This window comes from Crinia signifera, chromosome 8, assembly GCF_055691185.1.
Source record: "Crinia signifera chromosome 8, ASM5569118v1, whole genome shotgun sequence".
Lineage (NCBI taxonomy): Eukaryota > Metazoa > Chordata > Amphibia > Anura > Myobatrachidae > Crinia > Crinia signifera.
In genome coordinates, this window is record NC_139224.1 from 33,917,918 (window position 1) to 33,931,781 (window position 13,864).

A 13,864-nucleotide genomic window follows, 5' to 3' on the forward strand; every position below is an offset into this window, starting at 1 on the left:
TTATTTTGTGCAAAGTTTTTGTATATCAAGCTATCAAAAAGTGTCGCTGTCTCAGTAGCGCTCAAAAATATTTGGACAAAGGCCCTTATTCAGATCTGATCTGTTTTGAAAAAGGTCAAAACATGTACACTGCAGATGGGGCAGATGCAACATGTATAGAGAGAGTTAGATTTGTGTTAGTTATTTTGTTTCTGTGCAGGGTAAATACTGGCTGCATTATTTTTACACAGCAATTTAGATTTCAGTTTCAACACACCCCAAAATGTTACTCTCTCTGCACATGTTACACCTGCCCCACCTGCAGTGCATATGGTTTTGCCCATTTTGAGAACAAATTTGTACTGCGATCAGATCTGAATAAGGGCCAAAGTGTATATTTGGCTAAACAGATCATAATGGTTTCTACAGCAATGTAATAAATATGCGTTCTTACCTGAATTTGCCAGATTTTGCTGACTTCTGAAGCTGCTGTTCAAGGCAGGCTTTGGTTTATGTAATATTACAAATCCCCCCTCTACCTCCTTGTCCTGAGTGGGAGGTTGCGATTTCCTGAACAATCTAAAGCTCATTTTTTTGGGGGACTTATTTGTTGCACTCTCTTCTCTGGCTTTCCCAGTCTCTTTATTATTGAGAACAGCGACTTTGGGAAGATTGTCCAATACCACAGTTTCTGGTTCTTCTTGCGCTATAGAAATAAGATCTTCCAGGAATTTGGCCATTCTTTTCTCCCCTTCGTTTTCACCATCATCTCCTGCAGCTGGTGGATTGGAAGACCCAAATCTTAGCATTTCCCCAGGAGCCGGACTTCTCCCCACTACCAATGAGTACTTGGGGTTAATGAGCTTGCGTGCAACAGTGGAGGAACGTAGTCTAGTACTGATCATGGGACTAGGCCGAACATCTGGTAAGCACAGTTCTTTGTAAAGATTTATTTCCTCTGATAGGGCATAAAGTTCCCGGAATTCAATGTCAAAAGGCTCACTGTATTGTCCAGACAGGAGTGTCATAATACTACGATCTACTCTGAAAGACGACCAGGTAAACCTATAAAGCACAACAAATAAATGGTTATGCAACTCTTTAGATTAAAAAAGTTAAAATCATTTAATTTTAGCACTGACATTGCATTGACTTTCTCTAAGGAGCAGAATTAGTTGCCTTCAGGGGATTTGAGAAGAGATAAAGGCCCCCATACACTAGTCCGACTTGTTTTAATTCTCTCAGCCAATCAGTGGCCGGCCAGTCATTTGAAAGTATTTTTACTAAATGTTGCTGCCCGGCACCCATCGTTGCCCGCCCTGCCGCTCAATGCTGCCCGGCACCCCCTGCTGCCTGCCCCGTGGTGCCTGCCGCTGCACATAGGTGTGTGCCAGCTGTGCATCACCGCTGGCACACACCCACGGTTTTGGGCACAATACATCGTGGGTGCTAAAAGCACCTGCGACGTGCCGCTGATGCATCCGATCCGATAGATTTTATGCACAGCAGAGTCAATATGTAGAGTTCGACCTGACGTGCATTTGATTTGGGCCTATTTTTTGGCCTGATTCGTAGGGATCGGGTGAAATTGGCCCAATTCGTACTAGTGTATGGGGGCCGTTAGATTTAACTGCTGCCTTTGAATCACTAACTCATACCGTACCTCTCAACTGTCTGGATTTCGTGCTACTGTCCATTTTCTGGGGGGGACAGTCCCACAACCCACCCACGGCCAGCAGTGTCCCCCCCCCCCTTCCCTGCTATGCATAATTTCGTGTCATTTTAGCCCCTCCTCCAATCCATGGACCTGTGAATTGATGTGTTTGACTGGCATGCCCATGAAATGCTGGGTGGTCCTCTGACTCCGCTCCCTGCCCACCCATCCTGGAGTGAATGCCCCGGCGAGTGTGAAACTTGCTGAAGGTGTTTGCTACCGGGTTTTGTACATGCGCATATTCGCACACCTCAGCTATTGGACGGGGTAGCGAATTCGGCCTGCACCGCATGGCAATTGCAGGAATTTGCACATACGCGATTATACGCATGCGCAAACCCCTGGAGCAAACGGCTTTAGTGAGTTTCACACTTTGGTGAGTTTGCTCCGGGCGCCAAGCACGGCGCGGGAGCAGGGGGATGCCCAGCGTTTTATGGGCATCCCCCTAAAAACACTGGGCGTTCCCCTGAGAACGCAGGCGTGACGATGCCTGCTCGGGGCGGGCGACTGACATCACATGACGTCAGCGGCCACTCAGAATTCGGCAATCTGCCGAATATAAGTCAGTCTAGTCAGTGAGCGACCATCGAATGATTTCCCTTCCATTTGGCCGCATGTTAGGGGATGTGTTCCCCAAACAGCTCTGAATCAGGCCCAAAGTGTCTGAGAGCAGGGAGTGAAAGCTGCTCACAAAACCATATATATATAGAGAGAGAGAGAGAGAGAGAGAGAGAGAGAGAGAGAGAGAGAGAGAGAGAGAGAGAGAGAGAGAGAGAGAGAGAGAGAGAGAGAGAGAGAGACAATTTCAGCCTGGCACTCCTCTAATGGTACAGCAGCCACGGGTGCCTCCCGGTGGGGTGATGCAGGTAAAGGTAAAGAACAAGCAGTGTCACTCCACGGGGTAAACTGGTGGTGAATTTAATCAGGTGACCAACGTTTCGGGGGATGGATACCCCTTTATCAAGGTGCACACCTTGATAAAGGGGTATCCATCCCCCGAAACGTTGGTCACCTGATTAAATTCACCACCAGTTTACCCCGCGGAGTGACACTGCTTGTTCTTTACCTTTACAAATATATATATATATATATATATATATATATATATACATACACACACACACACACACACACATATATACATATAATATATTTTTATTGTGACCTCACACATGTCACAGCATTGTGACCGGCTTTCCCATTGGTCACATGACCAGGAACCATACCGACTGGTTTCTGGCTAAAACTGAGCAATTGCAGAGATTAGAGATAAGAGAGCTCTACCCCCACCCCTGCAACAGGTAGCATATAAAATACTTTAGGTGTGACTTTTATGAAGTGAGGAATCTTCATGTCACGTGGCTGTAGCATAAAAATATAACATAAAACATGTACAATCAAGTAGTTATATAAAGATATCATCTGCCAACATTCACCAATATGTAAGCGCTTCCACACCCAAGTAAGTGTTTCTGACACTGGGCCAGATTCAGACGTACATAAACCTGATAGTTTTTAAGGTAGGGGGAGCACGGGCAATACTGTACCCTAAGCCCTGCTTTGTCAGGGGGCCCCCTTTGTCAGGGCCCCCCCCCCCTGCCAGAGCACACTGACATCATAAGCTGTCCCTTTTATGTAGCAGCAGGACCAGGCAATGAGAATGTGAGATGGACAGGATGCGGTATAGGCGTATAAGGTTTCATGAGCTACCGAAGGGGCTTCCCAACCAGAGGAGATATAGAAGGGTGGAGAGAGCTGTAAATGACATGGGGATTCCAGCTTGTCCTCCTCCCTGCCTGAGGGTATGGGCATAATTAAACTATTAGTTTAAATCTAATATACACCAGTGGTATATTCCTGGATACCATCTCTTAAGAATCCCTCAAATATTTTACCCACTATTGATGTTAAGCTCACAGTCCTGTAATTAGCTGGGTCATCCCTTTTTCCTTTTTTGAATATTGGCACTACCTCTGCTATTCTCCAGTCTTTTGGTACCTTACCTGATGATAGTGAATTATCAAAAATGTAATATAGAGGGGTCGCAAGTTCCTCCCTTAATTCCATTAGTACCCTAGGATGAATCCCATCTGACCCTGGTGATTTGTTTGTTTTGATTTTGCTGAGACGCAATATTATCTCCTCGGTCGTGAAATCAATATTGAGATCCGGCTTCTTTGTCCCATTTGTGGTATGTGTGCATTCCACTGTCTGCTCTCCCCTAGTAAACACTGATGAGAAGAACCCATTTAACAGTTCTGCTTTTCAATTATCCTCTGTAAAACTTTTACCATTGATATTGGTTAATGGGCCTATGTTCTCTTTAATTATTCGCTTACTATTTATGTACTTCTTGGGGTTGTTTTTGCTTTCAGTGGCTATGCTCTCTTCATTTTCCCTTTCAGCTGCTTTGATTACCCCTTTACAAATTTTGTTTGATTCTTTGTACTTGTTGAACGCCTCCTCATTCATGTTATTTCCAACGCATATTGTGTTTTAGATGGTGTTTGATGGAGTATTGACACCATTTATAAAGGAGGATGGAGCTTGTGTGTGGGGAATACATACAGATGGCCAGCATCTCAAAGGAGAGAATCCCAAAAGGGTTCAGGTAAGTATAATACCCCCTACACCTGCCCCCTAACCCTCCCTTCTAGAAGTCTAACCAACACCCCCCACCCGCAGCCTGACCCTTACCCTTCCTGTTATTGCCTAACCCTAACAACTATCACTGTCTGAATACAATTTATTTGCTGAAGGCACAGTACTTGATGCCATAGGATCCAGTGCATGTTGGCCAGCTTTCTAGTGCATCAGTTTTAATCAGCATCTGAATGGATATGTGTATAATCACAGTATAGTGTGATGCTACCTGTTTAAGGACTGGATTGGGACTACGTGGGTTTGGAGTCATTGAACCATTACAGGGGAGGCAAAGAGAAAGTCAATGATGGTTGCAGTCAGATGGGAGAGGGGACATTGGCATAGCGAAGAGAAAGGGCAGGGGGATAGTAGGATGGCAATGAGACAGAAAAGGCAGTAATAAGTATGATAATCAGATGGTAGAGGGGGCACTGATGAAGGCAACCAGGGATGCTGGGGGATGGCACAGCCAGATTGCTCCTTCCGCTTCTGCAGTTACCAGGCAGTGGTGGATGCCATGTGTCGGAGGCGGCCGGAGTGCTTTTTTCACTGCAGTGGTTTCTGGGCAATGGAGGATGCTGGATAAGCAAGCCCAGCCGCAGCTGAGTAATCAGCGCTGGGGGGCTGAGCTGGCTGCTTCCTTGGGGATTGGCCAACTAGGCCTTTATAATGGAGTCAGTCCAGCGAAGCCCTGCTGGTGATAGCTTCTGTCTAGATGATTCACTTGCCTCAGCTCAGCTCCACTTGTTCCTGGGTTTTCTGGTTCCTCTTTCTGGAGAGTCCATTTGCCTGTTCTGGTCCGGATCCGATAGTCATAAGTTGTCCGTTCTGGAGTCCTGGTTTCCATCTGTTTCATTATGCGTAGGTCTCTCCACACTTATGTAAATACTTCTGGGTTCTCCAGACTTCGCCAAAGTATTGCACCATTTCTTGTTCTTGCACCACAGGGGTGGTTACCCTTACCAGTATTATTCATTACTTTTTTGTGTGTTGTTATATTGTGCTTTATTTCTTTTTTTACAGTTTTCTACTCCCGTTCAGTTAGGAAACCTTAGATAGATTTTCCTCTTGTCTTTCTCCTAAGGATCCAGAGCACTTTGTTCCAAGTAAGACCTGGTGGCACCGGAGCTGGGGCGAACTTAATTTGTCCCTCCAAACATGGCTATTACAGGTGAAGATTTAGCTTTGCAGGTGCCAGTCATTTTGGGAGGATACAACAGAGGCAGTGTAGGGTCTGCTGTGGCCGTTCTAAACAGCGGTCACGGCTTTGGGTTCACACCCTCATCATAGCAGAACTACCCTATGTACATTACTATACATACTGTGCTAGAATGTAGTGTCATCTAATGGCACATCACAGACTAGTGTGTACAGAAAACATAAGTACAACAGTTACCTGGATATTGATACATGATTTATTTCCCTCTGTATTTCCTTTGTTTTGATCATTTCCATTATAAAAGACCCATAACACTGGACAAATTACAAACGGAACATTTGAATGTTTAGAAGATTACCTGAAAGACCCGAAGGCCACCTTGTCTCCATCCACCATGAGATACTTGTGTGAGATTGAGCCGCTGATCTTCCCAGATGGCAGGTAGAAGCCTACTCCTGTAACATACCTGACACGCAAGTTCTATATAAAGAAGAGAAAATAAGATGTTTTCAGTTATCATCACAATATCAATGTTTTATTTTATTAGATACTTTAGTAAACACCTCCCAATATCCAAAATGATCCCTTCTACACACAGTCTTCCCAGGCAGTCCAACGTTTCCCTTTTCTGTGATTATACCTACAAACCATAGGACAGGCCCTTTTTACTACAGGAAACATGATTGTTCAGTACAAGATGGTTCAGTATCTAGAGCATGGGTTTTTAAAGAGATATATATGTATGTATGTAGCATATATTGAGCATTAAGGTTATTACATTATATCAATGTCTCAAAATAAAGACCAGATTGCCCTCTTGGACATTTTTAGTAAGCTTTAGAGTTTTTCATTGAAAGCGATCACACATTACCCTCTTATAGTTGTTGTTAATTTCAGTCATGGCTATTTTAACAGCATTGACGGCTCTGGGCAAAGCAATGTACTAGAGCCCATGCCCAGCCGGTAGCGCGACATCTCTCCATATGCATCCGTACAGTGAATGGTTGTTGCAAACCATTTCACTCCAGCCATCCACCAATCAGCGTGCTGACAGCCATGCATTGTCTGTCTCCAGAGGTAGAGAAAGCTGACAGTCACGTTCTGGGTAATTCACAATCAGAGCAGCTGGACAGCATACGCTGCTTACCTCCCCTGTAAAAGCTCTCCAGGCTCCGGCATTCAGAGGTAGACTTACCCTGGCCCACCCAGCCCCTGCTCAAAGGCCCCTAGAATTGTTGGCCTCTAGGCAGTTGCCCAGTGTGCCTTTACGTCATGTTCTAGCTAGTAAAATTGTTGCACTTCTAAATACCGGCCATAAACACCACCATGAGCTTCCTGGTTTTTTTTAACGGTTAATAAACTCCTATGGGTCTCTCCTGTATCTACATCTGTGTCTTTCCACAATTAATTTGAGCCATTGGTACTTCTTGAGTTAATTTGCTTATATTAAGAATGAATTAAGTTGCAGAATAGAAAATCGCTCTACAGATTTGTGGTATCTTATAAAGAAACATAATAATGAGGATGATGATGACCATTATAGATATCACTATAGGCTTCATGAAAGCCCCAAATGCTTTATAGTCCAAAGAATAAAGACAATGTAGGTTACCTATTAGTAAAAATCTGTTAGAAACTAAGAACCATGGGGGTTATTGTGGTTGTGACAGACTAACAGGGGGTTATTCTGGTTGTGCGAATTCGCATGCAAGTCCAATGTTTTGAAATGTGCATGCACAATTCTGCGCATGTGCATGTGCTGGGTGCATGTGGCCACGGCGAGCAGACTAATCCCTGGGCGCACGCACCCAAGACTGAGGGCAGGGGGCGGTGGGCCGGGGGATTTGCCCATGGGAACGCCCAGGTTTTCATAGCCGTTCCCATAAATATGCTGGGTATTTTCACGAAAATCGCCCGGAGAGGCAGTTGGGGGAGCCTGCAGCATGTCAGCTGCCCTCCCAGTTCCTGTTGAGGATGCACGCAAATCTAAGTGACCTGAGAGTCACTTAGATATGTGTGCACCTTCCATTTCATATGATGGACGGCGACCATCGAATGATTTGGGTGTTTACCCATGTACTGTGATTGGATGTTTATGTTAAACATTCACTCACAGCTGTGTGGGCAAACGCGCCGGTAGGCGGCATCTGGGAGACTCGCAGCCTTGAGAGTCAACCAGAATAAGGGCCTATAACTCAAACTTACTACACTAGTTCCCCACTACTTAGTAGATATGTATTTGAACTTTGTTGGCTAATACTCCATAACATAAAATAATTATTTGTTGTCTATGTACAATATACTACAATGTATTGAAAAGCTACATGGAATAATTACAACAGACACATTCCTATCTATGTTCTGGGATTTCTCTACTGACGTTACCCGGAGCATATGGCCAGAAAGCTGCATTAATTCGCACATCTCCAGGAAATGCTTGACTCCGCTCTCTCCCAGAATCATGTAGACCGGGACTCTCCTTCTGTCCGCTGCATTCAGTACATCTCTGAACACCTCCCGGTCAGTAAAATAGTCCATGACGATGGCAATTACCTGTCACAGGGAGGGAAGAGATATTTGTGTCATAAGCACATAGATGTTATTTCCTTGTTTCTCATCTTTATCTTGAAGATAATCAAAAGAATAGAGGTAAGTTGAGGATCTTTTAATTTAGAGGTCATACGCCTGCATGATTTTTGTCTCCACACAATAAGCATCATTTATAAGATCGGTGAAACTGAACGCAATGCAAGATACCCAGTTACTATGTTTCTTAAATTGTGCAACATCTTTAATTGTTTGCTATATATATTATTTTAATAACTAAACATATACCACATACACTTATAAAATATATATAAAATATCACAGTGTGCAAGTGAATTTAAATTGCATAATATCTTATTGCAATATATGGAATGTATATATGATCTGTATATAGATGTCCAACTGGAAATAAATGAAGAATTTGTTAGCGATCCACTGATGAATGAGTGTTGCTGAGGTATTGTAGTTGTTGACGATAATGTTAGGAGGAAATAAGGATGTGAGATATTGTGTTATTTTCACGTATCCCTTGTGTCCTCATAAAGGGCTTTTAAATTCCCAGACTTTGCTGGAATCCTTGTGGGGCTGTACTCTGGATACTGGAAAATTAGGAACCGATGCAATTGTCCCATATGCGGTGTCCAGTTGGCGTAGAAAAGGTTTTACTTCTTTGCTCATCAGCAATTGGGTGGCCAATCCCGGGATCGGCGGGATCCCGGGATTTGGCTCCTAAAACGCCGGGATTTCAATCCCGGGATTGGAGTTTCCAATCCCGGGATTTCGGGATTAGACTGCGCAGACGCAGTCTAATGCCGGGCAGCATCTGAGCAAGTGCTCAGACGCTGTCCGGCTACTCCCGTCCCGGCATTGTGGCTCTGCGCAGCGTGACGAGGCCAGAGGTCACGCTGCGCAGGCCAAGCAGCTGCGCAGCCCCGTCCTGTCATCGCCCGCCTGCCTGCTCGGCCGCCCGCACACCTCCCTGCCCGGCTCCTGAAGTGAAGTGGCCGCCTCCCGCCCGTCTACCGGCATCAGCAATGGACCGCCCACCCTCCCAGCTTCACCGACCACCCGCCCCGCTGCACCGCACCGCACATGTAAGTAAATATGCGGGGCGGCCGGGGCGGGTTTTTTAATTAGGGAAGCCAATCCCGGGAATCCCGGGATTGGGCATTTTTCAATCCCGAATTCCGGGATTGAAAAAATGCTCTGGGATTTGCTTCCCTAATCAGCAACAAAGTGGATGGTGATGCCAGTTGAGGGTAAACTCAGTGTCTCAAAGCATTTCCCCGGATATACTCCGTCTTCCTCAGGAGCAAGTGCTCCTTGTGTGACTTGCTCCTGAGGAAGCCGACATGGCAATGAGCATGGAAACCCTGGCAATGAGCATGGAACCCCTGGAAATGAGCATGTAGGTAAGCAGCACTTATTTTGCATAATTTTTAATTGGCATTATGGTGTTTGGCATAATACATAATGGAAATTATGGTGTGTGTGGTTTAACATGTAATGGGCATTATGGTGTACATTTTTAATGCACGCCTTTGGCGCGCAATGTCCCTGTTTGTGAAGCATATTGTGAATTTGGCCTTAATCTGTGTGGCATAATGTGAATTTTGACTCAATCCGTAAGCCATAGTGTGAATTTTGTCTCAGTCAGTGTGAATTTTGGCTCATTCCATGTGGCATAATGTGTAAGAGGCAAGTACAGTATAAGGGGGTCACTATTGTGTTGCATAATTTGTATACCCCGTTCTCATTGCCTAAAAAACCCGGGTATTTGGCAGGGCGAGCGGTAATTTCCCGTGTCGTGTCTCAGTGTGAACGCGTCCTTTTGAAATTCCCGGGTGTTATGCCCCGGGAATTACACACGGGTTTTTTGCAGGGTTTTTCCTGGGTAAAACACGGGTGTACTTCAGTCTGAACAGCGCAGACACGGGTTTTTCAAACATGATGGAAAAAAAGAAGCTCATTGGCGGATGTGATCATGTGACGTGACGTCCATTTCATGCTGCGTCTGACGTCCATATGCTGCGTCGAGGAGAGCAGACATGTCGCACTGGAGGGATGAGGAAGTGCTCGAGCTGCTAGCAGTGAGAGGAGAGGAGGAGATAAAAAAGCAAGTGACCGGCACAGTGAAGGACTCCGTTGTTTACTACAACATCGCCAAAATCCTGTCTGCCCGTGGCATCGTCAAAACGCAGCAACAGGTAGTGAATAAACTCAAAGCCCTGCGGAAGCAGTATGCTAAGGTCCATGACCTAAACAGGAGGAAGAGTGGTGGTGCCCGTATGGACTGGCCATTTTATGACCAGTGTAATGTCATCTTTGGGAACTCTGCACTGGCTAATCCCATATCACTGTCCTCCTCCAGCAGTTTTGCTGGCAGTGCAGCAAGTGTCTGTGAAGAAAACGCAGTAGCAGCAGCAGCGTCACCCATTGACCTTGAGGCCACAGACAGTGAAATGGATTCCCGCTCAGTCCATGGTGAAGCCCAATGTGAAGTTCTGGATTCATCATTTAACTCCCACAATTCAGCTGTAGGCCCCACGGCATTCTCTTCACCTGTGCAGCATCCGCCATCACCTTTGCAGCGACCACCATCAACGCCTGCATCATCACTACCTGCTGAAGGAAGTCCAGCCTTTGAAGCATTGCCACAGAGTGCACGTCCAAAGTTGCGGACCAACAGTAAGTTTATAACTTTTTACACACACCATTATTACACAGTACTATATTTTTGTTTATTAAAGAAATATGTCGCAGCATGTAGCAAGAGTGCAGGAGGGAAAAGGCCTCAAGCATGCATGTGCCAACACTGCTTTTTTATTTAAGTATTTTTGAAATTTAACATCCACATGCATCTGTGCAGAGGGGATCTGATTCAGGCCTGTCAGCAACATTGCTAACACGTCTGAATGAGAAGTTAAGGTTTTACTGATATCTAGCCTTCAGCACAGATGGTTTTCCAAGTGCATGGGCACCAACAATGTCTTTTGGGTAGAAGGAGAAGTAACATTATTATAGTCTTGTATAGTAATGTGTTGTTTGTTTTTCCCATAGTTTATAATGTGCCACTGAGAAGAAAGAGGTCCACTAAGATGGAACAAGCCACAAAAGCAATGACCACCGTAATGCTTGAACACCTGAAGGAAATGGATAATTCGATGCAAGTTCATGAAGATGCTCGTCTGCAGCGATTTATGGACAATGAGCGTGACCTACAGAACACGTTCATTACTGCCATTGTTGGTATGCATGAGCGTATCAATCGAGAGAACCGAGATACGCAGATGGAGTTCCTTAATAGTCTATTTAGGGCACAAGGCCATGCACTGCCCCAGCCACCACACAATAATTTTCAGTATGGTTATCCAATGTATAGCGCAGGCCAACCAAATTTTGTAGGCCCAACCCAGGGGAACATGGTGCCATACAGCACACCTCACCCACCACCAATGTCACACCTTTTCCCTGAGTATGCTGCTGGGACTCCTCAGCCTCAAGCAAATGACCTCCATTTCCCTGAGCGTACAGCAGGTCCACCTCAGCCTCCCCCAGTTCCACCGCACTCCTCAGAGTATGCGTCTGGGACACCACAGCCTCCAGCAAATCCTCGACATTTCCAAGAGCGTACAGCTGGTGCACCTCAGCCTCCACCAGTTCCTCCGCAGTGCCCCGAGTATGCTGCTGGGACACCTCAGCCTCCAGCAAATCACTGCCATTTCCCTGAGCGTACACCGGGTGCAACTCAGCCTCCCACAGTTCCACCACACTGCCTTGATTATGCGGCTGGTCCACATAGTCATGCGGAGAATCGAACGGCTCCAAGAAAGGAAAACCCCCGCTACCATGTGCTGTAGAGGTGTTTATTGACTTTTTGTTTATTTGTCTGCCCACCCGGCCTGTACAGAAGTTATGTAAGGCATTTGGGTATTGTCATTACAGTTTTATTATATTTTTCTATGTGCATTTTTGGTACACTTTATGCTATTTAACTAAAAAAATATATGTTGTACATATGAATAAAATATGTACAAACAAACAGAAATGTTTTTGAAGTTTATTGAAAATTAAAAACTATAATACACTAGTGGGTTAAAGCAAATATGTTATTGGTAATGGTGTTGCGAATGTCTTCTGCACATGTGTTTGTCCCCTCATACATCTCAGAATCTGCAGAGTGATCTGATTCCTCAGGCTCCAGTACGGTCCATTCTGGTAGAAACTGTTCTTTCTTAAACTCACATATGTTGTGCAACACACAGCAGGCAGCAACTACATGAGGCATGAAGCTGGTATCAATGTCATTGCGCTTCATTAAACAACGCCAACGGCCTTTTAGACGGCCAAAGGCATTTTCTACCACCATTCGTGCAGAACTGAGGGTGTGGGTGAAATCAATTTGTTCCGGGGTAAGTTGATGGCGCTGGGTGAACCCCTTCATTAACCATCGTCGTAATGGGTATGCTGCATCCCCGATTATATGTACTGGGATCTCCACCCCATCGATGATCTTCGATTTCTGCAAAGTAAAATAAGAGTTACAATATGGAATTCTTGGAGTACAAGTATGCTATTCAGATTGCCACTTTTCTCTACCGGTGTAAAGAGAGACATTGAAAAACAACAATACATGTGGTACGTTGGTTATACATACATGCATACATAACACTAAAAATATCCCAACTGCAACATGCAAAAACATATCTTTACCTCTCTAGGGAACAACCAGCCATCCTGCTTCTCCTCAGCAATAAGGTATAGGTCCGAATTTGCTAGAACCCTTGCATCATGGGAACGGCCAGGCCAGCCAATGAAGACATCAGTGAAGCTGAAAATATAAAGTGTTAAGATTTCTGTTTAGTTACCCTAGCAATACGCAAAGTACAGTTTAATATTATCATAAAAAAATGTACTTACCAATATTTGTGGTCCACTACAGCCTGTAGAATTATGGAGTGCCAGCCTTTGCGATTAAAGTAATCCGCATGGTTTTCTGTGGGGGCAATAATAGGAATGTGTGTACCGTCTATAGCTCCAGCACACTGTGGATATCCACGATGCAGGAAACCAGCGATGATGTCGTCCAACCTTTGTCCTTGAGGTAAGGTGATGAAACGACGGTAAAGTCCTTCCAGCAAAGCCTGCGTCACCTCATGGACTATAGTGCATACAGTGGATCTCCCCACTCCAAACAAGCAGGCGACTGTGCGGTATTCTCCCGGTGTAGCATACCACCATAGCGCTATCGCTAGTCTCTTTCTAGGTGAGATGGGTATTCTGCAGTTTGTGGTCTGTCTGGAAAGTGCAGGGGTTAGAAGGTCCAGCACATACTGAAAGGTCCCACGTGACATGCGAAAATGCTCCATCCACTGGTCATCCTCATAACCCTCCACTGTAGACCAAAATACCTCGCCATGAGAGCAGTCTCTGGTCCACATTCGCCGGGTACTGGATGTGCTGAACCTCAATATGGAGGTAACGCTGGAGGTGATGAAAGCTCTTCTCCTTCGCACATAATGAAGGCGAGCACTGTCTCTCTCAGCAAGAAATTGCGCTCTCCTCCTCTTCAAAGTGCATTGTGCAAGGTAGCACAATGTAAGCAGCTGCAGCAAGCTCTCATTTGCTGCATGAAACAGCAAAATGGTGCAAAACAAAAGCATCTCATCAGCCATGATTCCAGCAATGCAGTGTGCTTGGAAAAAACAGGCCACTTTATATGACATCATCCTCAGCCAGCCAATAACAGCTGCTTTCTAAAACAGCCAATCACAGCTACTTTTTCAACAGCCAATCAAAGCTGCTTTTATATTCACACACTT

The 13,864-nt window shown here is 45.2% G+C and overlaps 2 protein-coding genes across 2 annotated transcripts in view; one reads left to right on the plus strand and one right to left on the minus strand.

Moving 5' to 3' along the window:
- Window positions 1–13,864, minus strand: part of SACK1F (scaffolding CK1 anchoring protein F) — a 49,237-nt gene that overhangs the window by 10,490 nt on the left and 24,883 nt on the right. Inside the window, exons 2-4 of the mRNA XM_083156124.1 lie at window positions 7,881–8,048; window positions 5,854–5,975; window positions 434–1,044 (exon numbers count right to left, since the gene is read on the minus strand). Of these exons, the coding sequence (XP_083012250.1) occupies window positions 434–1,044; window positions 5,854–5,975; window positions 7,881–8,048 (901 nt within the window). The remainder of the gene's footprint in view (window positions 1–433; window positions 1,045–5,853; window positions 5,976–7,880; window positions 8,049–13,864) is intronic.
- On the plus strand, window positions 9,795–12,051 carry LOC146025921 (uncharacterized). Its single transcript, XM_083156123.1, has 2 exons — window positions 9,795–10,730; window positions 11,103–12,051. The coding sequence occupies exons 1-2, from the start codon at window positions 10,091–10,093 to the stop codon at window positions 11,900–11,902; spliced, it is 1,440 nt and encodes a 479-aa protein (XP_083012249.1). The 5' UTR covers window positions 9,795–10,090; the 3' UTR covers window positions 11,903–12,051.